General features: G+C 39.1%; 1 protein-coding gene across 1 annotated transcript in view; it reads right to left on the bottom strand.

The window, feature by feature from the left end:
* The window catches only part of LOC139167803 (VPS10 domain-containing receptor SorCS1-like), a 372414-nt gene that overhangs the window by 12516 nt on the left and 332327 nt on the right, over positions 1–27571 (bottom strand). Inside the window, exons 18-22 of the mRNA XM_070752750.1 lie at positions 26723–26909; positions 19198–19331; positions 17323–17446; positions 4570–4682; positions 1034–1165 (exon numbers count right to left, since the gene is read on the bottom strand). Coding sequence (XP_070608851.1) covers positions 1034–1165; positions 4570–4682; positions 17323–17446; positions 19198–19331; positions 26723–26909 — 690 coding nt within the window. The remainder of the gene's footprint in view (positions 1–1033; positions 1166–4569; positions 4683–17322; positions 17447–19197; positions 19332–26722; positions 26910–27571) is intronic.

Below are 27571 nucleotides of genomic sequence, written 5' to 3'. Positions count from 1 at the left end.
GTGCATGCATGCATGCCAGGGAGCTTCTTTTCCAGTTTCTGGTGCTCCTGCTTGTTGAAAGAGCAACTGGTGAACCCAGAAGAGCAACGACTAATGACTGGGGTACCCGAGAGATGTGAATGTGTGCCACTTCAAATACATGTCACTGCTATCACTGCTATAGGATATCATGTATTTTCAGAATGTAGAATATACTGTTCTCTCATTCAAGTCTCTTTTATACAATTTTCTTCTTTTTTGACTATATTTTTCTTATATGATTATTGGATTTTACAGAATGGTCTCTGGAGTGTTGTAATATAGTGGGTGTTTTCATTACCATTATTAGAGTTCAAAGTCAATGAAAATAAAACTGGCTAGCTGATAAGCATGCATGTAATAAACTGATTTGTAACTCAAATGAAAATATATTTGCATTAATGAGAAATTTGATCTTAGGGCTTTGCAAACTCAGACTTACCAGACAAGAAATTAACACATCCCTTTCTACCAAAACTATATAAAAAATATAAGAAACTGGGAAGACCAAGTCATTGTGGCTCCTCTAAAACAATAAAGAGTCAGTAAACATGAAAAGTTTAAATTGGATGTGAATGTAAAGTCTACTTTTACATCCCCATCATGTTACAAAAATTGTCAATAAAAATATATATTTATGTATAGAACTGAATGTTGCTGTAATCCATCCTTAAAATGATAAGTGTTATGTCCTGAGATCTGGATACTAGCTGGGAAGTTTCCACTGAGGTCCGCTCTTTTTAGTAGAGTAGGAGATTGCTGATTGGTTCTTCCCAGTCAGGGCTCTCTATTTAAACTGCAGTCAAACCTGGGGGTTTTGCTGATGTTTGCTCACTGTGACCAATAAAGAGCTGAAGTTACTCAACCTGCCTCTGCTGTTGTTGACAACACCTGAGTTATTATGACTATGAAAACCTCAGCCTTTTTTTGTTCTTTATCTCCTTCAAATTTGACAATATGTATTTATTCATTGACTACAGGAATAAGTTAGAGAAAACTGAAAGGAAACAGATACCTGTTGTAGATCTTCAGCTGTTTCTTTACTTTCTTCATTGGTATTCTTATAGGGCAAAATAAAGAGTTCAGCTGAGGTGGGTAACCCTGGCAGGATTGCTACCAAAATATGTTCATTGGAAATGGTTGTTGCCTAATAAAAAGTAACAGCACATTAAACTGATATCCATAGTTCTGTCTCTGCAGCTATAATAAACTTGAACTGGTTGTGTTCTATTATAGGTTGTGTTCTATTATATTTTTTTCCAAATTTACTGATTATTAATACAAATATTTCTATTTTTAATTTATATCTCATCATTTCAACATTTAATAATAATAATAATAATAATAATAATAATAATAATAATTTATTAGATGTGTATGCCGCCCCTCTCCGAAGACATTTAACATTTGTTATTACTATATTTAATACATTAAAATGCACACCACCTTTAAACATATAGTAGAACTGTTTGGTATCTATCTATCTATCTATCTATCTATCTATCTATCTATCTATCTATCTATCTATCTATCTATCTATCTATCTATCTATCTATCTCTTCTTGTGCTCTCAGTCTCATTATCAAATAGCAATAGTAATAGCACTTAGACTTATATAGTTCTTCACAGTGCTTTACAGCCCTCTCAGAATATTGTTCCCAACCATCTGGCTCCTCATTTTACCGACCTTGGAAGGACGGAAAGCTGAATCAACCTTCAGCCGGTGAGATTGGAATACTGAACTGCAGTCAGCAGGCAGTCAGCAGAATTAGCCTGGAATACTGCATTCTAACCACTGAGCCACCACAGCTCTTATACAATTGCATTCAAATCTACATCTTCCACAAAGAAAATCCATTCTCCAGTTTTTTGGTAAGCATTATATTATATTCCCATTCCGATAGGCATTTCTCAGCAGAGAATCAGTGACAATGGTAAATGTAATTGCTAGTTTGGGAGACTTAATCATATACAGTTTAAAACTATCTGCAAAGAAAATTAATTAATGAACATGAATGACATAAATAAAGATTATATGGCACACTGTGGTATTTACAAAATCAATATAGAATTTTTTAAAAAAAGAAAGGCCAGAAACAACCCAATAATTGCTATGTGAGAAATAAATTAATTCTGAAGTTCAAAATCTCAGGAGAAAAAAAATGTTAGAATTTAGATAAACAGAAGTGAAAAGCCATATAACAATCCTATTTAGATCTTGCACAGCTCAGGGTCTGATTACATGCAGGTAGCGGTGGTACTGCTACCGGTGATTGCCGGTGGTTTGGCAAACTGGTAGTGGCTGCTGTGCGAGACTTCTGCACATGCACAGAGGATGAAAAAATGCATACGACGGTAGTTCGTGCAGAGTGTGCGTGAAAAACACAAAGCGTGCACGCAAAATGCAAAGCACGTGCTTCCAAACCAGTAGGGAAGATAAGTAGATTTTACCATTGAACCATTCGGACCTCTACCACATTTGATATATTAGACCAACTTAATAAGGGGTTCTCTATATAGTCACAGAAATATAGCAATTAAGATAGTTACAATAACAGAAGTTAAAAGTAGAACCTCAAGTACATTCTGTATAGGAATATACATGCATATAGGAATGCCTAACAGCAGGTTGTATGAGACTGTTTCCAATGATCTTTGCTATTCAATAAGCTCTGATAGGCTTGGCATGCTCTAAGTTCCATCATTTTAAACAGTATCACACATCTGCTCACATTACCAACAAAATCTGGATGTCCTGTCCCTGCTTGTCTACCAAAAGGCTCTAAAAATGTCTCCTTTCAACATTTTAGTCAGGAATGTTCAGTTTTAAGACTACCCTGATTATTATTTCTAGCTGACTTAACTACATCCGCTAAAAATGGTTAATTACAGTATATTAAAAATAAAGTCTATTACTTTTTTTTCAAAAAAAATTGTAGCTCAGTCAGAATTACATGTCAAAAAGATTGCTATATACAATGAATGAATGAATATTCTTGTACGACTTGAATATACATTTTGGGGAGAGAGGGAGCCATAAAAGTTGTAAATATACTTTATCTGGTATAATGTATGATATTATCTAATTTTCATCAATCATATCACAAATGATGATGCCCTCCCCTCCCACACTCCTTCGATATATGTCCATGTTGGGAACTATTGGAATTCATCAGCCTAAAATTCAAGAAAGTCTAAAATTGCTCCCTTCTATTGATGAGTCCAGTTTGATGATTCCTATTGTAAAGCAAAGTTTTAATGTATATTATATGTGCATTATATTATATGTGCATATTCTCATTGATGATAACAATAGCACTTAGCAATAGCATTTAGACTTGTATACCATTTTTCTGTGCTTTACAGCCCTCTCTAAGCAGTTTACCGAGTCAGCATATTGTCCCCAACAATCTGGGCCCTCATTATACCAACCTTGGAAGGATGGAAGGCAGAGTCAATTTTGAGCTGCTGAGAATTGAACTCAGCAGAATTAGCCTGTAATACTGCATTCTAATCCCTGCACCATCATGGCTCTTTCTGCTCAGGTGAGTGTAAATATGTTAGCAAATGTTAACCATTCCTTATGTCTTAACTATAACATCCAAATTTTGAACCAAAATATTACTTGTATCCTGACAAGAACATTTGTTTCCACATTTCAATACTTGAAAACTATTCAGAGTTAAAATTTTATATTCCATCACATTCTTGAACTATTCTCATTAATTTCAGATGTTCATAGATAATTAGTAATAGATAATATATGGATTGATTCCAGAAATTTATTTAACACAATGGTCCCAGCATCCCTTGATCTGTGTCTTTCCTCACCATGACAATGAGAAAAAATGATGAAGGATGAATAATGATCATATAACTCAGGCACCGGACAGACTCAATGACCCATATGGACAAAATGTTAGTCTTAGACTTTCTTAGACTTAGAAAGATGGGAATAAATGATAAAGATAAAGGAAATTATACATTTCCTATGTCATATGATAAAGCCACCCCGAGTCTACAGCATACAAATCTAATAAATAAATAAATAAATAAATAAATAAATAAATAAAGAAAGAAAGAAAGAAAGAAAGAAAGAAAGACACCACACTATATATTTTAAACATTCAGCTAGTAAAAAGAAATACAACTCCATTTTTAGCATGCCACATAAGAACACAATTACAATGATGTGAGACCAAGGCATCTGCGACTAGTTTTTAAAAATAATAATAATAATAATAATAATAATAATAATAATAATAATAATAATTATTATTATTATTATTATTATTATTTATTAGATTTGTATGCCGCCCCTCTCCCAAGACTCGGAGCGGCTCACATGTCTGTCTGTCTGTCTTTATTTTATTTTATTTTTTTTAAAAAATCTGATATTAAATGTAGAGAATTGTTTATATTACCTGATAAGTGGAAGGAATATTCATATAAATCATTATTCTGTCTTAAATTGGATTCAGATTCTTCTAAACACTCCTTTCAAAGAAATTAGGGGAAGGTAACAATAAAATATGGCAACTTTTTTTTTACCTCAACCAGAACTGTCTTGATGACATGACCAATGTCCCGTCTCCATTCAGGAATATCTGGATTGTAGTCATCCAGATTTGGGGAAAATGCAAGCCGTAAAGACTGAAAATGCTCTAGAAGGAAGAAAAAGAAAAAGTGAAATAGAAAGGGGGAAAAACCAGAGAATTTCAGGCTATTTAATAATTCTCACATTAAATTAATATACACTTAGGTAAAGAGGAACACATTGATATTTTAAATTTTAATTAATAATTCCCCCCAAATATCTATCATTGCTGAATTTAGACTCCTTGAGGCTCTAAGCCCTTTGTTAAAAAGTTACACAAAATATCACAAATATGCATACCAAAAGACAATCTTGGATCACCACAAAAACATTGAAAACATACATTTTGCCTTTTAATTTAATAGCATTCGAAGTGAAAAATACAAATTATTTTCAAATGAATACATTTACTGATTGCATATTTATCATTTGCATGGCTGGATTTCTCTCATAAATAATGATGTAGTTTGTTTAAGTATAATTTTGAAAATATTTTAAATCTACAGACAAACAATGCTGACAAAATAAGTAATCAGTCATTTTTATCAACATAAGTAAAAATGAACTTGTTTTCATAATAAGAAAACCAATATTGTAAAATTCTGTGAAGCCCTGCAGATAATGAGGCCATAGGCAAACCTATGGCATGTGTGCCACAGGTGACATGCAGAGCCATATCAGAGGGCATGTTAGGCATTGCCCTATGTCAGCTCCAGTGTACATGCATGTACTGGCCAGCTAATTTTCGGCCTTGGGGAAGGCTGCTTTGTCCTCTGGAGGCTTCAGGGAAGCTTCCTGAAGCCCCTGAGTGCGAAAAATGCCTCAACAGGCAAATCGGAAGTCAGTTTTTCCAAATTTCCGGTTTGCCCATTTGCCATTTTTTTTCACTGTCCAAGGCTTCAGTGAGGCATGGGGGGAGTTGTGCGCATGCGTGGGAGTGCAGCATGGGGGTTGCACATGCGTGGGAGAGGGAATGGGTGTGGGCATGTGCAGGCATGCTTGCGCATGCACCCACCACCTTTTGGCTTTTGAACAAAAAAATGTTCACCATCACTGCCCTATATCATACCAAGCTTAGCTTATGTGTAAATCATTAACTAAAAGGCTTTTTCCATGATCCCTCGGATGAAATATGGTTCTTATTATTATTTTTGAAATAGTTATTTGGATTTCAACTACAAAAGTCATAAAAAGAAAGGTCGCTTGAAAGAACTTTGGCATATTTTAAAGGATTATATAGTGAAAGATATCAAAGGTATCTTTTTAAAGTACAGGTAGTCCTCAACTTGCGATCATAATCCAAATTTCTGTTGCTAGGTAAGACAGTTCTTAAGTGAATTTTGTCCCAAATTGTTATGACTTTTCTTGCTGCAATTGTTAAGTGAATCACTGCAGTTGTTAAGATAGTAACATGATAGTTAAGTGAATCTGGTTCCCCGTTGATTTTTCCTATCAGAGGTCATAATGGTGATCACATGAGACCATAACACTGCAACCATCATACATATGAATCATCTGCAACATGTCTGAATTTTGAACAAGTAACCTTGGGGATGCTGCAATGGTTGTTTGAAAAATGGTAATAAGTCACTTTTTTCAGTGCTGTTGTAACTTTGAACAGTCACTAAGTGAACTGTTGTAAGTTGAGGACTATCTACATTGCAATGGTCCACATAATTACAGCTAAGGAAGAAAGAGAGGAGAAAGAAGAGAAATTCACTATAGAAAAAGCTCCTAAATATTCATTTTCCCACCACATTTAACAAACTGTAATGCTATAACTATTTTGTACCCATTTTAGAGTGTTAATGCATTTAAAAAGTCACAGACATAACAAATAACTAATGATTTATGCACTGAATTTAAAGTGTTTTCTGTATAAATCCTACTGATTAAACCAATTTTAACTTTGCACTGACCCAAAACAATTTCTAAATGAAGATAAATCTGAAGCCTTTTTGGTAATCAGTTGATAGTGATACTGCTCTATGAACCAAGTTACTAGAGAGACTTAAAAAAAATACATGTGTTCAAACACATATCTACCATATGAGTTTGGTACATTTGTGTTTTCATCAGTATTCCTCTAAATACAGGCAGCTTGTAAAGCAATTAGGTGTTTGCATTTTGAAAGAATTTAAGTGAAAACTTGAAAACATCCCTCAAAATAAGACAAGCAGCATGCTGTAAAGAATGGGGAAACTGAGTGGGGATTTAAGTTATGTGCTCAGCACTTGAAATTATATACTGTACTAATAAAAATGAATGCACATGCTGAGATCAACCCTTTCTGTTTTTGCAAGAGATTCAGGAATATGCCAGTAAGCTAACATCATTATTAAAGATTCCTTTGAACTGAATAACAGAATAGTTGTGATTGAACACATTCAATAGTATGTGGTTGTGATAAAAGTGTATTTCTCTACTGTCTTGTATCTACAGATTCTCAAACATGTTGAGAGATAAATTCAGTGAAGGGGGTGTGAGGTGGGAATTATTCTCCTCCAGATTGATGGAAGAAGATACATCCCTACTTAATAGCTATGTTATTAATGCTTCTGCAGAGGCCATCTTTCATTCCAATCATTTTAAAGAAATATAGCTCAGAGTCCCAAATTTCCATTTGGAGAAACATTTTGGAGACAGTAGAGGACATTTATTTATTTATTTATTTATTTATTTATTTATTTATTTATTTATTTATTTATTTATTTATTTATTTATTTATTTATTATTGGATTTGTATGCCGCCCCTCTCCGTAGACTCGGAGCGGCTAACAACAGTAATAAAAAACATCATATAAATCCAATACTAAAACAACTAAAAAACCCTTATTGTAAAACCAAACATCCCTACAAACAAACATAACATGCATAAATTGTAAAGGCCTGGGGGGAAAGAATATCTCAGTTCCCCCATGCCTGACGGCAGAGGTGGGTTTTAAAGAGCTTACGAAAGGCAAGGAGGGTGGGGGCAATTCTAATCTCTGGGGGGAGTTGGTTCCAGAGGGCCGGGGCCGCCACAGAGCAGGCTTTTCCCTAGGGCCCCGCCAAACGACATTGTTTTGTTGACGGGACCCGGAGAAGGCCCACTCTGTGGGACCTAACCGGTCGCTGGGGTTCATGCGGCAGAAGGCAGTTTCGTAGATACCCTGGTCCGGTGCCATAACATATAGAAGAAAGAGTAATCTGAATCTCTTACAATCATATTGAGACCTGGATATTCTATCAAGACAGAATTTGGTCTTCCAAGGAATAATTTATACCAAGACTTTTCCTGGTTCTATTAAATAAGGGATGGCAAACTCATGGCCCACGAGTCAGATGCATCATGCGCTGGCCACACCCACCCCATTTAACAAAGGGAGCAAATATTATGACACATCACGTGACAATGTAACAACGAAAGTTTGACATTCCTATATAAGATCATCCAATTATTTAATCTAATGCTGTTCCTATCCCTCTCCCTTTTTTTAATTTTGAGTAAATTTTAAGTGTCAGGCTAACTCACTTTCTCACTCCAGCAGTTTGATTCTGAGTAGCTCAAGTTTGACTTAGCCTTCCATCCTTTTGAGGTTGGTAAAATGAGGACCCAGATTGTTGGGAGCAATATGATGACTCTGTAAACTGCTTAGAGAGGGCTGCAAAACACTGAGAACTGGTATACAAGTCTAAGTGCTATTAATTGGGGTTATATTTTTTCAAGTTAATTAAGAAAAAGATTTTATTGGAGATTATGGTTATATATTTTGTTGAATAAATTGCCTGGAGTGTTTGTGGTAGGACAGAATAAAGCTTTGTGTTACAAAGAAATACAAAGTCTTAGACCAATTTTCCTTCCTATGGCAAAAGAATATTTGGATGATGATGATGGTTATTATTATTATTTAGATTTCTATACTGCCCTTCTCCTAAGACCCAGGGCAGCTTACAACAGGACAAATACAAATGTGTAAGAAATGTAACATTTAAAAATTCTAAAGAGAGAAGAGCATCATTTTAAAAGACATAAAATCTAAAAAATTTCTATTCTAAAACCCCAAATCATTTAAAAACTGATCATCAACATACATAATAGACATAATCATAGGTTGGGGTAGATTTTAAAATTCACTGGCCCCAGGCCTATTGGCAGAGGTGCATCTTCAAGGCCTTACAAAAGACTTGGAGGATGGGGGCAGAATGAATCTGGGGGGAGTTTCCAGAGGGCCAGGGCCGCAACAGAGAAGTCTCCTCTCCTAGGTCCCATCAGATGGCATTGCCTGGCTGACAGCACCTGGAGAAGGCCAACTCTGTGGTACCTAACCAGCTGATGGGATACACAAGGCAGAAGATGGTACCGCAAGTAATATGATCCAAAGCCATGTAGACTTTATAGGTCATGACCAACACATTGAATTGCATTCAGAGACCAATCAGCAGCCAATGAAGCTTAAGGAGTGCTGAAGAGACATGGGCATATCTCAGGAGTCCTATGACAGTTCGCACGGCTGCGTTTTGGACTACCTGCAATCTCTGAATGTTCTTCAAAGGTACCCCATATAGAGAGCATTGCAGTAGTTGATTCTCGAGGTGATAAGAGCATGAGTGACTGTGAAAAAAGATTCCCAGTCCAAATAGGGCACAACTGGTGCACCAGATGAACCTGGGTAAACATCCCCCTCGCCACAGCTGAGAGATGGTGTTTTAAGCTTAACTGTGGATTGAGGAGGATGCTGAAGTTGTGGACCCTCTCTGAGGGGGAAAAATCCCCCCCCCCATGGTAATGGACGGACAGGTGGAATCGACCTTGGGAGGCAGAACTCACAGCCATCAAAACCCTAATAACCTCCAGACACTGGAACATTACTTCCACTACTTCACTGAATTGACACGGGGTGGAAATGTATAGCTGAGTATCATAGCATACTGATGGTAACTCACCTCATGCCGTTGAATGATCTCACTGAGCGGTTTCATGTAGATATTAAACAGCAGGGGGGAGAGGATCCCTGAGGAAGCCCACAAAGGAGAGGCCTAGTAGTTGACATATGACCCCATGCCAACACTGACTGCGACTGACTGGAGAGGAAGGAGGAGAACCACTGTAAAACGGTTCTGTAAAGAACCACTCCCAACCCCTCCACTCTGCGCAGAAAGATACCATAGTCAATGGTATCAAAAGCCACTGAAAGGTCAAGGAGCACCAGGATAGAGGAATGACCCCTATCCCGGGACTGCCAGAGATCATCTGTCAATGCAACAAAGCAGTTTCCATGCTGTAGCCAGGCCTAAAACCGGACTGTTGAGGATCCAGATAACCAGCTTCGTCCAAGGACCATTGGAGCTGGAGTGCCACCACTTCTAAATAACCTTCTGTAAATAGGGAACATTGGAGATGTGACGATAGGTATTGAAAACAGTCAGGTCTAGTGAAGGCTTCTTGAGGAGGGGGTGCATAAGTGCCTTCTTTAAGGGAGCCATAAAAGACCCCTCCCTCAAGAAAGCATTGACAACTCTTGGACCCAGCTTCGTATCACCTCCCTGCTGGCTGAGACCAGCCAGAAGGGACACAGATCTAAGAAACAGGTGGCAGAGCTCACAGCTCCAATGGCCTTGTCTACTTTGTCAGGCATCACCAGGTCAAACTCCTCTCACACAACAATATTAAGACAGGCCCGTCACCTTGACTGACTCATTATCAGTTGATACTGCATTCCAATCGGAATCAAGGTCCGTCCATATCTCAGCGAGTTTATCTACGAAAATCTCATTAATTTCCTCAGCACTGCCCTGCAAGGGTTTGTTAACACTGTGCCCCCCCACCAAATTAAAGAGGGAGGGAGTCACCCTAAACAGGGTGGCTGGGCAATATTCTTCTGATGCAATCAAGGTGGAATGATACATGCATTTTCAAATGTTGAACGCAAGTTGATAAGTCTTAATGTAAGAACTTAAAAGTGTTTGGTCAGATTCTGATTTACTTTTTCTCCACTGCTTCTCTAGACCTCTTCTCTGGCGTTTCATCCCCCTGAGTTCCTTGTGTCTACTGCCACAGAGAGGTCACAAAGGTGCAATCTAATTTAGAGTCCCTGCCATGGCCATATTCCAGGCTGTTACCAGGGACTCCATCGAACTGTGTATAAGCGAACCCTGTAATTCCCCAAACACCCTTTGAAAGCCCTCTGGGTCCATCAGACGCCTGGGGTGGAACTGCCTAATTGGTTCTGCCTCCCTGTTGGGGAGGACTGGAGTCTTAAAATCAAGCCATAGCAGAAAATGATCCGATCATGACAAATGCAAGATGTCTAGGCTCTTAAGTTCAGATCATTGCTCAACTGTTCTGAGAAATACCATGTCAGCAGTGTGCCCCCCCTCATATAACAGACCCTGAATTAGTTAAATCAGGCCCATGGTTGTTGAAGAGTCCCGAGACAGGGATTAGGTAAAGACGGTTCCTTTATTCAGCTCTTAGAAGGAAGTGACAATCAGCGGAACACGTCTGCTCTACCTGGAGAGAAACCGCTCTTTTTATACATTTGCGGTTCCCGCCAAACGAGAGCAGCTCGCGTCTGAGCCAATCAGGCGCGACTTCCTGTTTCTAGCTCAGACAGCGTTTCTCATGGAACCAACTATTTACATAGGATACAACACCCCTCCCTCCTTAGTCAGAATACATCAATCAAGAAAGCCACGTGACGAAATCCTCCAATCTGCTCGGTCTCCGTAGGGCTTGCTCCGACCTGCGCAGTTCATTTGAGTCCTCGCTTCCAACGGTGGAGGTCGGTTCACCTGTACTTCCCCAGTGCGGCTGGGGCCTAGTTTGGGCTCCAGCCCGCTGGGTCGATTGGGCAGGCACAGCACCGACCTCTGAGGATGAAAATGGCTCGGCGTCGCTGGAGGACCCTTCCTGACTCGATAAGTCCATTTGAATGTCCATTAAGGTGGGTTGCGCGTTACAGTCTATTAGAGTGGGAGAGTCTGTTTTAGCGGTTTGCTCAGGGGAGGTTTCAATGCGCTTTCGTACATGGTCAATGTGCCGCTTCCACATTCGACCATCATCCAATTTTACAATGTATGTTTTAGGAGCAGTTTGTTGTACAATTATTCCCTTCATCCAATTCGAACCCCCATCAAAATTCTTTGCAAAAACACTTTGACCCAAGTACAATTGTCTTTCAGGGTTCACATACATAGGATTATGAGTACAATACCATGGGTGTAATCTATCCAGTGGGGACCTAAGTTTCCTTCCCATTAGTATTTCAGCAGGGCTTATGTGTGTGTGTGAATTTGGTGTAATATGTTGTGTTAACAAAAATTGGTCCAGATGCTGTTGTACATCTCCAGGGCCTGACCTGCACAATGCCTCCTTTGCCACCCGAACGTATCGTTCTGCCAACCCGTTAGCCCAGGGCGAGTAAGGCGAGATGAGAGCATGTCTGACCCCCAAATTATCTAAAAATAATTCAAATTGCCTGGCTGTCAATTGGGGTCCATTGTCTGACACTAAGATGTCAGGACAGCCATGGGTGGCAAACAAATGGCACAGAACCTTAATTGTGGCACTCGTGGTTATATTATTCATTGCAATGATTTCCACCCACTTGGAAAATGCATCTACCACTATTAAGAAATATTGTGACCCCACTGGCCCTGCAAAATCAATATGGACTCTGGACCAAGGCCCTGCAGGTTGTTCCCACTCTGCTGGAGTTGTTTTGGGGGGGTTAGGCCGAGACTCTTGGCATGGATCACATTTGGCTACCCACTTTTCAATATCAGTATCCAGACCTGGCCACCATAAGTGCCCCCTCATTAGGCCCTTCATCCTGACAATACCAGGGTGGCCCACATGTAACATTGTGAGTACTTTGGTCTTTAGACTTTCAGGAATGATTACTCTATCACCCCACAACAGGCAACCTTTAACATATGACAATTCCAATATTTTGGTTTTAAAGTCACTTAAATTATTTTCTACAGGGTCATTTTGCCACCCCTTAAGTACACAGTTTACCACCTTTTTCAAAATTGGGTCTTGCTGCGTGTGCGCAGCCACCTACCTTGCTGTTGTTAGTGGGTTATCTTTGAGCTCTATCATTAAAACATCAGCCGATGGGGCAGAGTCCTCTACTAACTCTGCCATTGGGCACCTACTGAGACCATCTGCGTGGTTGATGGTTTTACCCCCTTTGTGAATGAGCTCGTACTGGTATCCTGAGAGAAACAAAGCCCACCTGATTAATCTTGGAGACATAAATGGGGGAGTTGGTTTGTTGGGGGCTAAGAGGCCTAGTAAAGGCTTGTGGTTGGTAACCAATTCAAAACTCCTGCCAAAGAGATAATTATGAAATTTCTTCACCCCAGCCACTAACGCTAGAGCCTCCTTATCTAGTTGGCTGTAATTTCTCTCCGTATTGGTCATTGTCCTTGAAAAGAAGGCAATTGGGGCCCCTGTATTATTTGGCAACACATGTGCTAAGAGCCCTCCTACGCCGTATGGGGATGCATCGCACGTAAGCCTGACGGGTAGTAAAGTGCTATACTGGACTACTACACTCGCGGAACTTAACAACTGCTTAATTTGTAAAAAGGCTTCGTGCTCGGTTCTCCCCCATGTCCAAAGGGTTCCTTTCTGAAGTAGCCGGTGTAGAGGCTCTGCTGCTGTTGCCTTCTGTTTTAAAAAGACAGAGTAAAAGTTTAGAAGGCCTAAGAATGCCTGCAATTCTGTTTTATTCTGTGGCTCTGGGGCTTCCCTGATGGCTTTTAATTTTTCAGTAGTGGGGTGGATGCCTTCCCCATCGATTCTATATCCTAAGAATTCTACACTGTTGGTTCCCCACACGCATTTGTCAGGTTTGATCCTTAACCCTTTATCTTGTAGTCTATGTAATACCTCTCTTATTCTTTCGTTGAGTTGAGATTGGTTTTCTCCTGAAATTAAAATGTCATCAAAATAGGGAATCCCTTTAATTCCTGACAACAAACGTTCCATTATACTTTGAAAAATCCCGGGAGCTATGCTTACCCCAAATTGTAATCTGGTACATTTAAATGCATATCTGTGGGTGACAATTGTCTGTGCGAGTGCTGTTGGTTCATCGACAGGGAGTTGCTGGTAAGCTTGGGCTAAATCGATTTTTGCGAACACTTTCCCTTCCCCCAGGGAGTGAAGGAGCTGTTGTACCACTGGAATGGGGTAAGGGTGATGTTGGAGGGCTTTGTTGAGCGTAGACTTATAGTCAGCGCAAACCCTCAAAGAGCCATCTGGTTTAAGGGGCGTGACTATGGGTGTTTCCCATGGCCCCTGCTCTACAGGAACTAAAATGCCCTGGCTTATGAGATTATCTAGCTGTAGGTCAAGCTTGGGGAGGAGCGGGAGGGGTACCCTGCGTGGTTTGAGCTGGACAGGAGGGACCTTGGGGTCAATAGAAAAGGAGATAGGGGGCCCTTTATACGATCCCAAGGTGGGGCTAAACACTTCTGGGAATTCCTGTAAGAAGTTAGGCATGCTATCAGAGTTAACAGTACAGATACCAGAAATTTCAATTCCCAATGGTTCCATCCAAGCCAAACCCAGGAGACAGTGTCTAGCCCCTGCAACAACAATCATAGGAAGGGTACATTTAACAGTTTTAAACATAATAGGTACATTCACTTGGCCTAGAACAGGTATAATTCCCCCTTGAAAATCTCTAATTACCAATGAAGTTTGTAAAAGGTCAGACTTTGAGAGGCTAGGCATGTACATTAAAAGCTTTTCCCACAGCATAATGGTGTATTTAGACCCCGTATCAAGTTCCATAGAGCATGGCTTGTTGTTTAGGAGCAGTGAGATTACAATCTTGCCCCCATTTTTTCTTTCCGTGCTATTTACGGAAAATTGATTGTTACCTCTTGAGTAGTTGCGGTTAGCGGTTGAGTAGTTCTTGCGGCCGGAAAACCGGGGAAACTGGTTTTCGCGCGGTTTAGATGTTTGGGTCTGGAAACGAGGAGGACGAGGAGTGGAGAAAGATTCCTCAGGCAAAGGTGCTCTTCAGGCTTCGGCGATATGGCCGCGTCGGTTGCAGCGGCGGCAAATGGCGTCCCGGAAGGGGCAGCGTTGGCGCGGATGGTTTCCTCAGCAGCCGGTGCAGGGGGCGACGGGGCGAGGGAATCTGGGTTGTCTCGGCTGGTCCTGTTGCAGCAGGAAACAGCTGTCCTCGTTGAGGGCTGGTGGGTTGAGGTCGTCTGGGGCCTCAGCGCGGGAAAACGTGGAGTCGATCTTGGCGATGACTTCTCGCTTGTCGTGCTCCTTCAGCTCTTTGGCAGCAGCGTCGGCGACCTCTGCGGTTTGTGCCAGCTTGATTACTGCCTGGAGAGACGGCTCGTCTTCGGTGAGGAGCTTGTTCCGGACCATGGCATTTCTCATGCCGAAAATTAAGGCATCAGTGAGGCGAGCTTCCGGGCTATCAAACTTGCATTTTGAAAGCACCGTTCGAAGACGCGTAGCGAACTGATTAATGGATTCGGATTCGAACTGGGCCATTCTTGAAAACTGGTGCCGGAAAACGACGGCTGGTTTCGTAGGCTTGAAATGGCTCGCGAGCTTGGCTTGCAGGACGTCCCAAGCGACGGATTTGGTTGGAAGCGGATCGGTGAGAGTCTGGGCGAGATCGAATATTTCTGAGCCGCAGTAGTTCAGGAAGATTGCCCGCTTTCGTTCGGCGTCGGTGTCCCTTATTCCCGCGGCTTCGAGGAAGATCTCGAACTTGGCTATGTAGGCGTCCCAGGAGGATTTCTCTGGATCGAAGAACTCAGGAGCCCGGCCGATTTGAAGGTTGTTCATTTTGCACGCATGTTTCTTCCGTCCGTCGTCGCCAGTGAAGAGTCCGAGACAGGGATTAGGTAAAGACGGTTCCTTTATTCAGCTCTTAGAAGGAAGTGACAATCAGCGGAACACATCTGCTCTACCTGGAGAGAAACCGCTCTTTTTATACATTTGCGGTTCCCGCCAAACGAGAGCAGCTCGCGTCTGAGCCAATCAGGCGCGACTTCCTGTTTCTAGCTCAGACAGCGTTTCTCATGGAACCAACTATTTACATAGGATACAACAGTTGTCATGGAAGCCATGAACTCCTGAGCCAACCCAGAGAATTCACCGAGTAACAATATATTGCGGTCCCCCAAGAAAATAAGTCTGGGGAACTCAACCACCAACCTGGCTACCTCCTTGAGTAGTGCAGGCAGGACTGTTGACATGCAGCTGGGAGGTACAAGCCCACCTGAACCCCTAGGTCCAACTTTACAAGGAGTGACTCACAACTCGCTATCTCAGGAGCAGAGATCCTGTGTAAGCTAAAGATTTTCCTGACTGTAATAGCCACTCCCCACCTTCCCTGGGGTTGTGGCTGGTACCACACCTGAAACCTGGCTGGGCACATTTCAGAGAGAGAAACTCCCCTCTCTGGGCCCAGCCAGGTCTTAGTAATACATGCCAGGTCAGCCTCCTCATCCTAGATTAAATCCTAGATGAGGAGAGCTTTATTTACAACTGACCTGGCATTGAGCAACAACAGCCTGAACCCAGGCTCCAGAGTTTGCCTATCACCAGTACTCTGAGTTGAGCTCATGGGGCCGGAACAAGGGATCACTTTCAAGCAACGAGCTCTTGTTTCCCAAGAGCGGCCTACCCCACGGATCCTGCCATATCTGCCTCTCCCCACCAAGACGGTATATTCCGGTCCTCTGCCACCCCAGATATGGGCTCCCCCACTCCTCCCGTCTCTACAGCGCCAGACAGGCTGGCACTTTCATTGAACTAATTCATCCCGTGCATCCCATTCACACTCAGCAGCTGTATACATTCAACAATTATCTTCTATAAAAATACCCCCTATAAATTAATTAAAACAATTGTCCTTCTATAAACAGCCACCCCCATAACTTAATTAAAAGAGCAATTAGTAAAAACACCAAATCCAGATGAAAGTATGGACTCCCCTCTCTTGCCAGGATTATCCCCACCCTTTCAATAAGGGGAGAATAGCGTTCTTGCGAAAATCCTCTCAGTCTGAATAGTCTGTCTCCATATCTTCCACAGATATGTCCTGCGGGTTCCTAATATAAGGAAACTATCAAGTTTACATGCAACATTAAAGAAGATCTAACAGAACAGAGAATGACCTTTTTAAAAAGAGAGATGCTGTCATCCCCAGGCCATATGAGGTCCCATGGTCATTTTTAAAAACCGTAGAAAACATTCAAATTCTTCTCCCAGTTTTTAGTCAAAATAAGGCCTGATGTACAATTTGTTTCTTTCCCCCTTAAATCTTAAAAAAGTTTTTCCTGGTGATTTTAACAAAAATGCTCAATGAAGGAAATTTATAAAAATGGAAAGTGCAGCTCTCGGTTAAAATCATGTGTTTATTTCTGTTTCTGTTATATGACCCAGGTGCTGACTTGTTAAAAAGTAATAATTTATTTGAGTGTAAATCTATTATGAAATACAAAGAATGCACTTTGTGAAGGATAAATAGATCATTGAACTTATAAAACATAATATATATGAGTTCAATTTTAAAGCTCTTGATTGATCTGATTATAGTTGCCTTGAATACATTTGTCCTTATGTTCCTTTTTTTCCAAGCCAGGAACACAGAAAGAGGAAATGGCCAGGGAAACCTAAGGAATAAATAAACCTAAGGAATAAATAAACAAGAGTGCACAGAAACAGAGCTCACCATATACTGCAATCATCTTGGTGTCTTGCAGAATTGTGTTTCCTGCAGAAACCTGTACTGTGATTATGTTCATACCTTCTGTAGAGAAGGTAAATGTGATACTCCCTTCTAGAGTAATTAATGGCTGCAAATACAAAAGAAGGAAACAAAAAAATTAATTAATGTAGTAATTAAAAGCAAAGACAAACAAATTACTAAAAACAAACTAGGATTAAAGATGTCCAAAGAATCATTAGGAACATATTGCCACTGATTTATTTTTTTTACATTTTTCAATTGTATGAAAAAGCATAAATAATGAAAAATTCTATAAACTATGAAACTTATTACCTAAAAAAGCCTCATAAAATTACCAATATATCCAGAAAACAATGAATAAGCTCATAAAATACTAAAAGGATAATGATAATTAACAAATGCATTTCTTGGCTTGTATAAAAACTAAGCCACACAATTGGGTTCAAATCAAGTTCAGGCTTAATATAATGAACAAATTTTGAAAGTGTACAACATGTACACATGGATAGATTTGGTCAGTGATATTTCCCCCTTTCTAATACCTCCAATTTTTAATGCATAATAGCATGTCAATTTGAACATTCCCATACAATTTATGTTTCAATGAACCCAAAGTGAACAAAATCCAAACTAAAAAAGTTCAACCCATCCTTTTGTGCATCTGGCCAATTCAAAATAAAAAGGAAGACCCTTCTAACCTTTCAGTCAGTCTGAGCTAAAAACAACTAGATACGTGGTGTTAAAGAAGTGAAGTTTCTTTGCATTAGTGTCATATCTTTAATTGTTACATAACAATATCCTTTTCACCAGCTTGAAAAATATATCTCTACAGATTTCAAAGAAAATAAAGGATCATTAAGATTAGATGGAGGAAACGTCAGGCTACCAAAAGGAGAAATAGAAAAAGTAGGGGGGGGGGGATGAAGAACCAAAGAAGCACATAACAATAACAATAAAGAAAGGATTTATCCAGAGATAATTCTTGGTACAGTGATACCTCGTCTTACAAATCCCTCGTCATACGAACTTTTCGAGATACGAACCCGGGGTTTAAGATTTTTTTGCCTCTTCTGAACTATTTTCCACCTTACGAACCCGCTGCCGTCGCTGGAATGCCCCGCCTTCGGACTTCCATTGCCAGCCGAAGCACCCGTTTTTGTTCTGGCGGGATTCCTCTGAGGCTCCCCTCCATCGGAAACCCCACCTCCAGATTTTGCGAGGCTGCAGGGGAATCCCACTAGCGTGAAAACGGGCGCTTCAGCTGGCAACGGAAGTCCAGAGGTGGGGTTTCCCAGCAATGGAAGCCTCAGCAAAATCGCAGCATCGCAGGTGAGTGATTAATAATTCAAATGTATCACTTTAATGCAGTGTTTCCCAGCCTTAATACTTCCAGGTATATGTATTCAACTCTAAGAATTCTTGTCAATGGTCATGTTGGCCATGGAGTTCTGGAATTCGAAATCTACACACTGGGGAAATTGCCATGCTTTCATACAACAGAAGGTGATTCGGAGAATCTACAAATCCAGGGTGTGGGGATATTCAATCAAAAGTCTATCCTTTTCTGGATGATAAAGACAACTCTGAATATAAAAACTGTAATGACAGACATGCATAAAGGTACTTGAATCTGAACGAATATATTATTTTTAAGCTACATTTTTCATAGTGGAGCAAAACAAAATCTTTTGTATTAAGTAAGTTAATTTAAAAAGCTGATTTGTGTCATAAAAGTGCTGAGAATTGCTATCTGTGATTTTCAGGGATCTGTAATCTGTTTCTTTAATTAATTCTCCCCCATTCATAATATGGCCATAACATTAATTAGCCATTGACTTTGCTGCATAAAATACAGACCTCAGTGTTGTTTCCAAACCACCAAATATATGTTAAGGTTCCAACTTGACTGGGCCATAATATTGCTGTGGCATTAACTTCTTTGTTCTTTGTTGTTACAAATGGAAGTGACAAATGGACATGTTCTAAAGGACCTAGAAATTAGGAAAAAATCAGAAAAAAACATGTTCATAAAAACATTGTCAGATTTTAAATTTTATGTTTTGCAATTTCAATAGGACTGTAGGCTACTCTCTGGTGTCATAACATATGAAAAGCAATATAGACTGTACATACAAATGCTGAGTCAAAAATCTCATCTGAAGGATAATATATATATTCTTAATTGAAGGATCTACTATTTTTGATATTGGTTTAGGGAAAAATCACTGAAGCAGATAGTTTTGATTAACTATTACAAGATAAAAAGATAGATTTAAAAATGCAGCTTTGAAACAGCAGATGGTGTTGTACTACTATTTACAATGTTAGCAATGCTTTAAGTATCTAACAGGAGTTGGGGAATTCTGTGTGCTCTTTGAATTAAAAAGGTTTGCATTCCATGAAGCCTATATGCAAGTGATTTTATGTTCTAAACTGGAAGTTATTACGGGATTGTGTAGATACCAATGGTAATGGAGCTATTTGGAAGTAGTTATTTGTGAGGCAAAGATACAGTTTACGGGCTGATGTTGCAAATCCGCTTTGTGTAAAGCCACAGAGTCCAGCAGCTTTCTGGGTGAAGGGTAGAGTTAATTATATTATTCAAGACTGGGAAAAAGTAATTGAATCACACAATTTAAAAATCATTGAAAAGTGTAAAAACTGTGCTATGTTGAAGAAAAGTATATTTTCCTAAAAAATTAAAATATTAAGTGATATGGAAATACTTCAGCTGTCTTAGAGAAAACATTGGTGTGATTAGTTGAAGTACCCTTGTAAAATATTTATTTATTTATTTTTTATTTATTGATTTTGTCCATTGCACAATGAGAGTTATATTGGGTATACATATAGTAAATATTTAATGAAGGTTATAGAGGATATACTCATAGTAAAATATATCTAAGAAAGAATAGAAGAGAAGAAATAGGAATAAAATATATCAGTGAAAGAATAGAATAAATATAGGAAAGAAGAATGGTATAGGAGATATAGAAGAGCAATAGGACAGGGGATGGAAGGCACTCTAGTGCACTTATGCACACCCATTACTGACCTCTTAGGAATCTGAAGAGGTCAACTGTGGATAGTCTAAGGGTAAAGTGTTGGGGGATTGGGGATGACACTACAGCAATGGGTTCGACACGCTTCGACAATTCAGTTACTGAAGTTGTATTTTTTACAGTCACGTTTGGAGCGGTTAATATTAAGTTTAAATTAAATTAAGTTTAAATTTAAAATATGCTTATAGATTCTCACAGTTGTATTGCATTATATACCACAATAATTCTTTTGAAATTGTTATATGAAATTCTATTTCATATTCAGTAACCTTTCATTAGTTGCTTTCTAAAATGGATGTTTCACTGTTCTAATAACTTTAAAGCAAAGATTTGGTAGTGTAATAGATTGTATTCTCCATCACTAGAATTTTCTTTCTGTCCTTAAAAACAAACAACATACATGAAGAATCAATGAGATGTAAGTGTTAAAGAGTTAGATTAGGCATTTAATCTGTCATTAAAATATGACATAGAGAAAGAACAAGTTAAAAAATATATGATAAATTATATAATAAAGTCTTAAAAAGCAAAATAAGGATACAATCATGACAGGAATTATATAGAAAATAATAAAACAAAATCATTAACAATACTTATGAGGAAAATTGGTATAAAATCCTTAATTATGGTCCACCAATAATTAAATAGATAAAGCATGTAACAAAAAAAAGGTAAATGTCAGTATAAAGAAGCAACTTTGTATTACATGCAGTGGTTATGTTAAAAAAAAGGCCTCGTAAATATTGGAAAGAAATATGTAACATTAAACAAATAATGAAAAAGAGACACTTTGCCCATGGTACCAGACGGGAAGTAAAACCTAGAGACTATACAACAGTGGCAAAACTGCTTTATTTATTTATTTACCTAAAATGTCCAATAGATAAGGTTGCAGTCTAGTGAGTAAACCTAGTGGGGATACATAGGTTCTAGTACTTTTTAGGCATGGATATGGCAGAATGATTTTGGACCAAGAAAGAGCATGGGGGAAATCAAGACAAATCTATCTACTGTGCTGCTCAGCCATTTAGGTCTTCATTCTATGGTGAATTGATTCAGGATAAATTAAAACATGGCTGAAACAATTTAAATGGCCAAATCACGTGAAACTGGGGAAAAAAACTTTTAACATTTTGGTGTTGTTAAATTAGATTTCCTAAGGCAAGAATATTGAAATCTCACAAGGTTTTATCTCCTCACAAGAAAATTCAGTCCTTATCTGAAATTCCATGAGATCCTGGACTTTAGAACTTCAATAACTTATTAGACTGTAGCAATTTTAAGTTTAATTTTAGTTTGGTTTCACTGCATGATTATACATCACGAAACGAACAAAATGAAGTTCAATGTAGAGAAGAGTAAAATCCTACACCTAGGCAAAAAAAACCCTAAATATGCATACAAATTAGGCGAAACCACACTCACCACAAGTGACTGTGAAAGGGATCTTGAAGTCTTAGTGGATAACCAGCTAAACATGGGCCAGCAATGTGCAGCAGCGGCTAAAAAAGCCAACACAATCCTAAGCTGCATGAACAGGGGGATACACTCCAAGACCAGAGAGGAAATAATACCACTCTATAAGGCCCTGGTCAGACCGCACCTGGCATATTGTATCCAGTTCTGGTCACCACACTTCAAAAAAGATATAGAGACTCTAGAGAGGGTGCAGAAAAGAGCAACTAAAATGATAAGGGTACTAGGATAGTCAAGTAAAAAGAAGGGCTAGGGGGGACATGATAGCTGTATACAGGTACTTAAGGCATTGCCATGGAAAGGAGGGGGACACACTGTTTTCCAGGGCACCAGAGGGCCGGACGAGGAACAACGGTTGGAAACTGACCAAGGAAAGATTCAACCTGGAAATGAGAAAGAATTTCCTGACAGTGAGAGCGATCAACCAGTGGAACGGCCTGCTAGTGGAGGTTGTGGACTCCCCAACTTTGGACATTTTCAAGAGGAGATTGGACTGCCATTTGGCTGGGGTGCTGTAGGATTTCCTGCTCAGGCAGGGGGTTGAACTTGATGACCTGTAAGGTCCCTTTCAACTCTAATAATAAATAAAAAATAAAAAATCATGCTATCACAGAAATATACAATTAGTCATCTATATAAAATACAGAATAAACTCTCTTACTTTCCTCAGCCAGAATAAAAACTCTATCAGATAAGAGGTTCTACTGCTACATACTCTGTTTATGAATTTAATCTTTGAAACACTGAAGAGAACATCACATCCTATGCAGTTTAAGATCTGACAAGGAATGTAATAAATTATATGCTGTTGAAACACACAGAACAATTACATGGCTGCAATCCTGTTACTAGATGGGAATGACACAGACAATGACATTTCTGGCTCAGGTCATGGCCTGCATAAACAAAAACGTCTTCCATCCAGTAGCCTTGTTAACTTGCATATAAAGTATAACAGGATGACAAAACCTTTCTTAGCAAATAGCAGCAGATTGTTTGGCTGTGTGTTACTGTGGTTAGGTTATTGTCTCTCTCTCTCTCTCTCCTTGCAATTAATTTTGAGATGTTAGCAACTAGTTTATGCATAAAGTGGAAATTAAGAATAAGTTGTTTAAATACTGATTAGAATCATTGCTTAAATATTAATTGTATTTATGATTTTATTTTATTTTATTTATGTGTCACCCATCTCATCTGGAGGTAATGTGAGTGGCTTATAAGCCTTAAAACCAGAAATAGTAAAAAGTGAAAACAGCAATAACAATCCAGAGCATGATACCATGGTCTTTTGAGACTGAAGAATGCCAATGCAACTAAAAAAAATTACCATTAAAATATTAAAAGATGTGGGGGACAAAGGAGCACAGACACTACAGAGAGAGGTGGGATCTTCTCTAAATCTACTAACCCCCTTCTGAGTGATACCCACCCCACCCTGAGTCACCTCGAGAAGGGCAGAATAGAAAACTAATTAATAAATAAATAATAAAAATTTCTATAAATATAATGTGATCACAATCACATGGACAAGGTGAGAACATCACAGGACTGTAGGACAATACAGATTTCCTTCTCAGGTCAAAAAGAAAAGTTCCAATGATGGGGAAAAGAAATTCAGTACATAGGGCCTTCATCTTGCTCTTCATCTGAAACAATCACTAAACCCAGAGATTCCAATATCAATACATGGAACAACAGAAAAATAAAGTAGATCTAAGATATTTTAGAACAATGGATACATTTTTCCCTCCAACATATCTCTAGTGTTCTTCATCCAATATAACAATATGAATGATGAAATTTTAAAAAGTTCAGGTTACATAATTAACTTTTCTGAAATTTCACCAAGACTTTTCTGTCATATTTTTTCCCAAAGTTCAAGTCAGATTTTGAAGAAGCAGAATATCAGTAATATTGACACCTTTGGTGTTTAACAAGACTAACAAGAATAATACTGTGGACAACAACAAAATCAATGGATCACCAACCAAATCAGTGCAGAGTTCTAACTTGAAATGACCTGACTTTTGAGAAATTGCAAAGACTTAATTCTCTGGAAAAGACTGAGAAAAGTGGAAGAAGGGTGGGTGGACTCAATTAGAGTGGCAATGTATGTACTATTGGAAGACCTGAAAGACCAGGTTAAGGATAGATCATCGTGAAAAAAAAATGCAGTTGAAAACATACAATAATTGCATATTTTATAAACCCATCAATATCCATACATTTCATTTGTTCTTTCTTTTCAAATAATATTGCAAACAAAAGTTCATATCTCAAAAATAAAACAAGATATTCAGTTCTTTAAGGGGCGTGGGATCTACACATTTTATATCCAATTCCAGAAGCCAACAACATTCGTAGGGAAGCAGTAATCCTAAGAGTTATATGTTCCTAAGAGTGGTGGATTAATCAGGTATCATGGTAAAAATTCTTGCCAGAATACAGGGGCTTGGACAAATGGTCTAGTATTCCAGATTGCTGGCGGACCCCTTGAAGTAACCAGACAGATCTAGATCTCTTCTGGATTTTAAAAACTTCAATTTTAATAGAAATAAAAGCAATAATATGTGAAGTTATAGAAAGAAAAGTATGATAAAAGTTAAAAAACAACAACAACCCAAGCCTATGTTTAAAACAACAACAACAACAACAACAACAACCCAAGCCTATGTTTAAAACAACAACCCAAGCCTATGTTTAAAACTAAGATCTTTTTGAACTTGAGGAATTAGCCAAATTACTTCCTATTTTTTTCAATTGGCCTTGGGTTATGACACAATCATGGCTTCAATCAGGCTTCAATCATGATACAAATTGAGCCGGGGTGGCGCAGCAGGTAGAGTGCTGTACCTCAAGCCACTAAAGCTGACTGTAGATCTGTAGGTCAGCGGTTCAAATCTCATCACCAGCTCAAGGTTAACTCAGCCTTCCATCCTTCCGAGGTGGGTAAAATGAGGACCCAGATTGTGGGGGCAATATGCTGGCTCAGTTAAAAAGTGCTATTGCTAACATGTTGTAAGCCACCTTGAGTCTAAGGAGAAGGGCGGCATAAAAATCAAATAAATAAATACCGTATATACTCGAGTATAAGCCGAGTTTTTCAGCCCCAAAAATGGGCTGAAAAACCTGACCTCGGCTTATACTTGAGTCACCACAAGAGGGCGCCGAATCACCACAAGAGGGTGCCCCACCAGCAAGCTAAAGGGGTGGGGGAACGGCATGAACTCTCTCCAGGCTTTAGAAGCCTCCAGCTGGAGAGAGAAGCAGATTTGTTAAAAAGATCCACATGGTACGGCAGCAGGGGAAGGAGGAGGAGGAGGAGGGCAGCGCTTTCCTCTCCTCCTCCCCCGCGGCTGTGGGCTATTCTGGCTCTCCTTCGCCCCATTTCCCTGTTGCCCTCCCAAGTGGATCTCTTTAGCAAATCTGCTTCCCTGCGCAACACATGGGGCAATAAAGGGAGATACAGAGGAGAGAGCCAGCAAGGTAAAGGGGGGAGGAGAGAGCCAGCAAGCTAAAGGGGGGGGGACCGGGATGGCATGAACTCTCTCCAGGATTTAGAAGCCTCCAGCTGGAGAGAGAAGCAGATTTGTTAAAGAGATCCACTTGGTACGGCAGCAGGGGAAGGAGGAGAAGAACAGCTCTTTCCTTTCCTCCTCCTCCCCCCCTGTGGGCTATTCTGGCTCTCCACCTCCTCCTTTCCCTGCTGCCGTCCCAAGTGGATCTCTTTAGCAAATCTGCTTCCCTGCACAACACATGGGGCAATAAAGGGAGACAAGGAGGAGGGAGGATCAGGGGTGGGAGATCAAGCCAAAGAATCAGCCAGCAAGCTAAAGAGGGGGGGGGGGAAACAGCATGAACTCTCTCCAGGCTTCTAAAAACTCAAGTTTAAAGACCCATGGGTTAGGGTTAAAAATGCAAGAGTCTTCAACCCTGGAAAGATTAAGGCTTGTGGACTTCAACTCCTACTTCTGAAGTAGCATGGCTGGTGCAGGAATTCTGGGAGTTGAAGTCCACTAGTCTTAAAACTGTCAAGTTTAAAGAGCCCTGGGTTAGGGTTAGAAATGCAAGAGTCTTCAAACCTGGAAAGATTAAGGCTTGTGGACTTCAACTCCCACTCCTGAGGTAGCATGGCTGGTGCAGGAATTCTGGGAGTTGAAGTCCACTAGTCTTAAAACTGTCAAGTTTAAAGAGCCCTGGGTTAGGGTTAGAAATAGGTTTTAGCTTGGTTGCTGATTGAGCTACTTTTTTTACTTTTTAATTTATTGTTATTACCAGATTGCTTTCGTTTAGCCTCTTTTAAATTTACAGAGCTAATTTTGGTTTTCTTTAAAATAAATATTCTAAAACATTTAATCTACTGATGTCTCAATTAATGTAATTTTATTGGTTTCCATTTTTATAAGTTACCAGTAGCCACTGCACTTTCTAACCTCGGCTTATACTCGGGTCAATAAGGATTCCCAGGTTTTTGTGGCAAAAACTGGTGCCTCGGCTTATACTCGGGTCGGCTTATACTCGAGTATATACGGTAAATAAATAAATAAATAAATGGATGAATGGATGAATAAATAAATAAATAAATTCGTGAAAAAAAATCATACTTCTGATGTTACATGAATCATTAAATCAAACCATCATAAATCATAGACTAAAGCAATTTGTTTATTTCTGGTTCTTTTCCCTTTCCACCCACCTATCTATTTCTCAGTTCATCTCTAAAATATGTTCGCATCAAATAAAACCTAACACCTGTACCATCAACAGTGTTTATCAGAAGCAGAACATCTGAATTGGCATCAATTTATCTTTAAAGTATTGTTATACCAACAGTAATTACATACAATTTACATGCAAATACAAGACTGCAGTGTCAGTCCCCAGGCTGTTTTTGATCTGCGCAGTTACACGGAAGATGCCAACATTCTGATAGATGTGCCTGATTCCATCTTCTGTTGAGCTGAGATTGGCATATGACACAGCACTACCATCTCCAAAATCCACCCGGATTATTGATCTTTGAATATCACCCTAAATAGCAGAACAGGAAAAAAACCCGAGATTAATAAAAATGCTACAAAATTAGAGACAATTGAATGCTCACCTTTCTTGTCTATTAATTGTTCTGAATGGATAGGTTGCTTTAGTTACAAATGTCTTCAGTTTGGAAGTTGAAATCTTTATTTCCAGGACTCAGTAAAATCCTTAAAACTAAAGAATGACTAAAATATTTAAAGGCAGAGAACACAGTACAAGTAGAGAGACAGAGCATTCTTATTATTTCAGGAACTGCCTCCTTAATTTCATTTAAAGAAGATCATTTTGGTCAGTGACCAGGCTTCTGTTAATAAAACATGGGAATAAAATAAGATAAAATAATTAAAATAAAATGGAGTAAAAGATAAATTGAACACAGCCCGCAGGAATGAAACTTTTCTACCTCTTGGAACAGACCACCATAAATATAGCTAGAAATATATATACAAGAGGATTAACAATTATTGTTATTCTTAAACCTGAAAAGAGTTTAATGAAGTCAAGCTGTATTTAATGAGGTCCTACTGGAACTTGTTAGCTATTAAACAAATCTTGACATGATTATAAGACAGTGCTTCATTATGTTCTACTAAAACATAACTGAAATAACAGGAAGGAGTACAGCATGGAAAATGAAACTAAGATAAGTAAGATGA

Source organism: Erythrolamprus reginae, chromosome 5 (genome assembly GCF_031021105.1).
Source record: "Erythrolamprus reginae isolate rEryReg1 chromosome 5, rEryReg1.hap1, whole genome shotgun sequence".
Lineage (NCBI taxonomy): Eukaryota > Metazoa > Chordata > Lepidosauria > Squamata > Dipsadidae > Erythrolamprus > Erythrolamprus reginae.
Note: the sequence above shows the minus strand (reverse complement) of the source record. Positions and strands in the feature narration are given on the sequence as shown.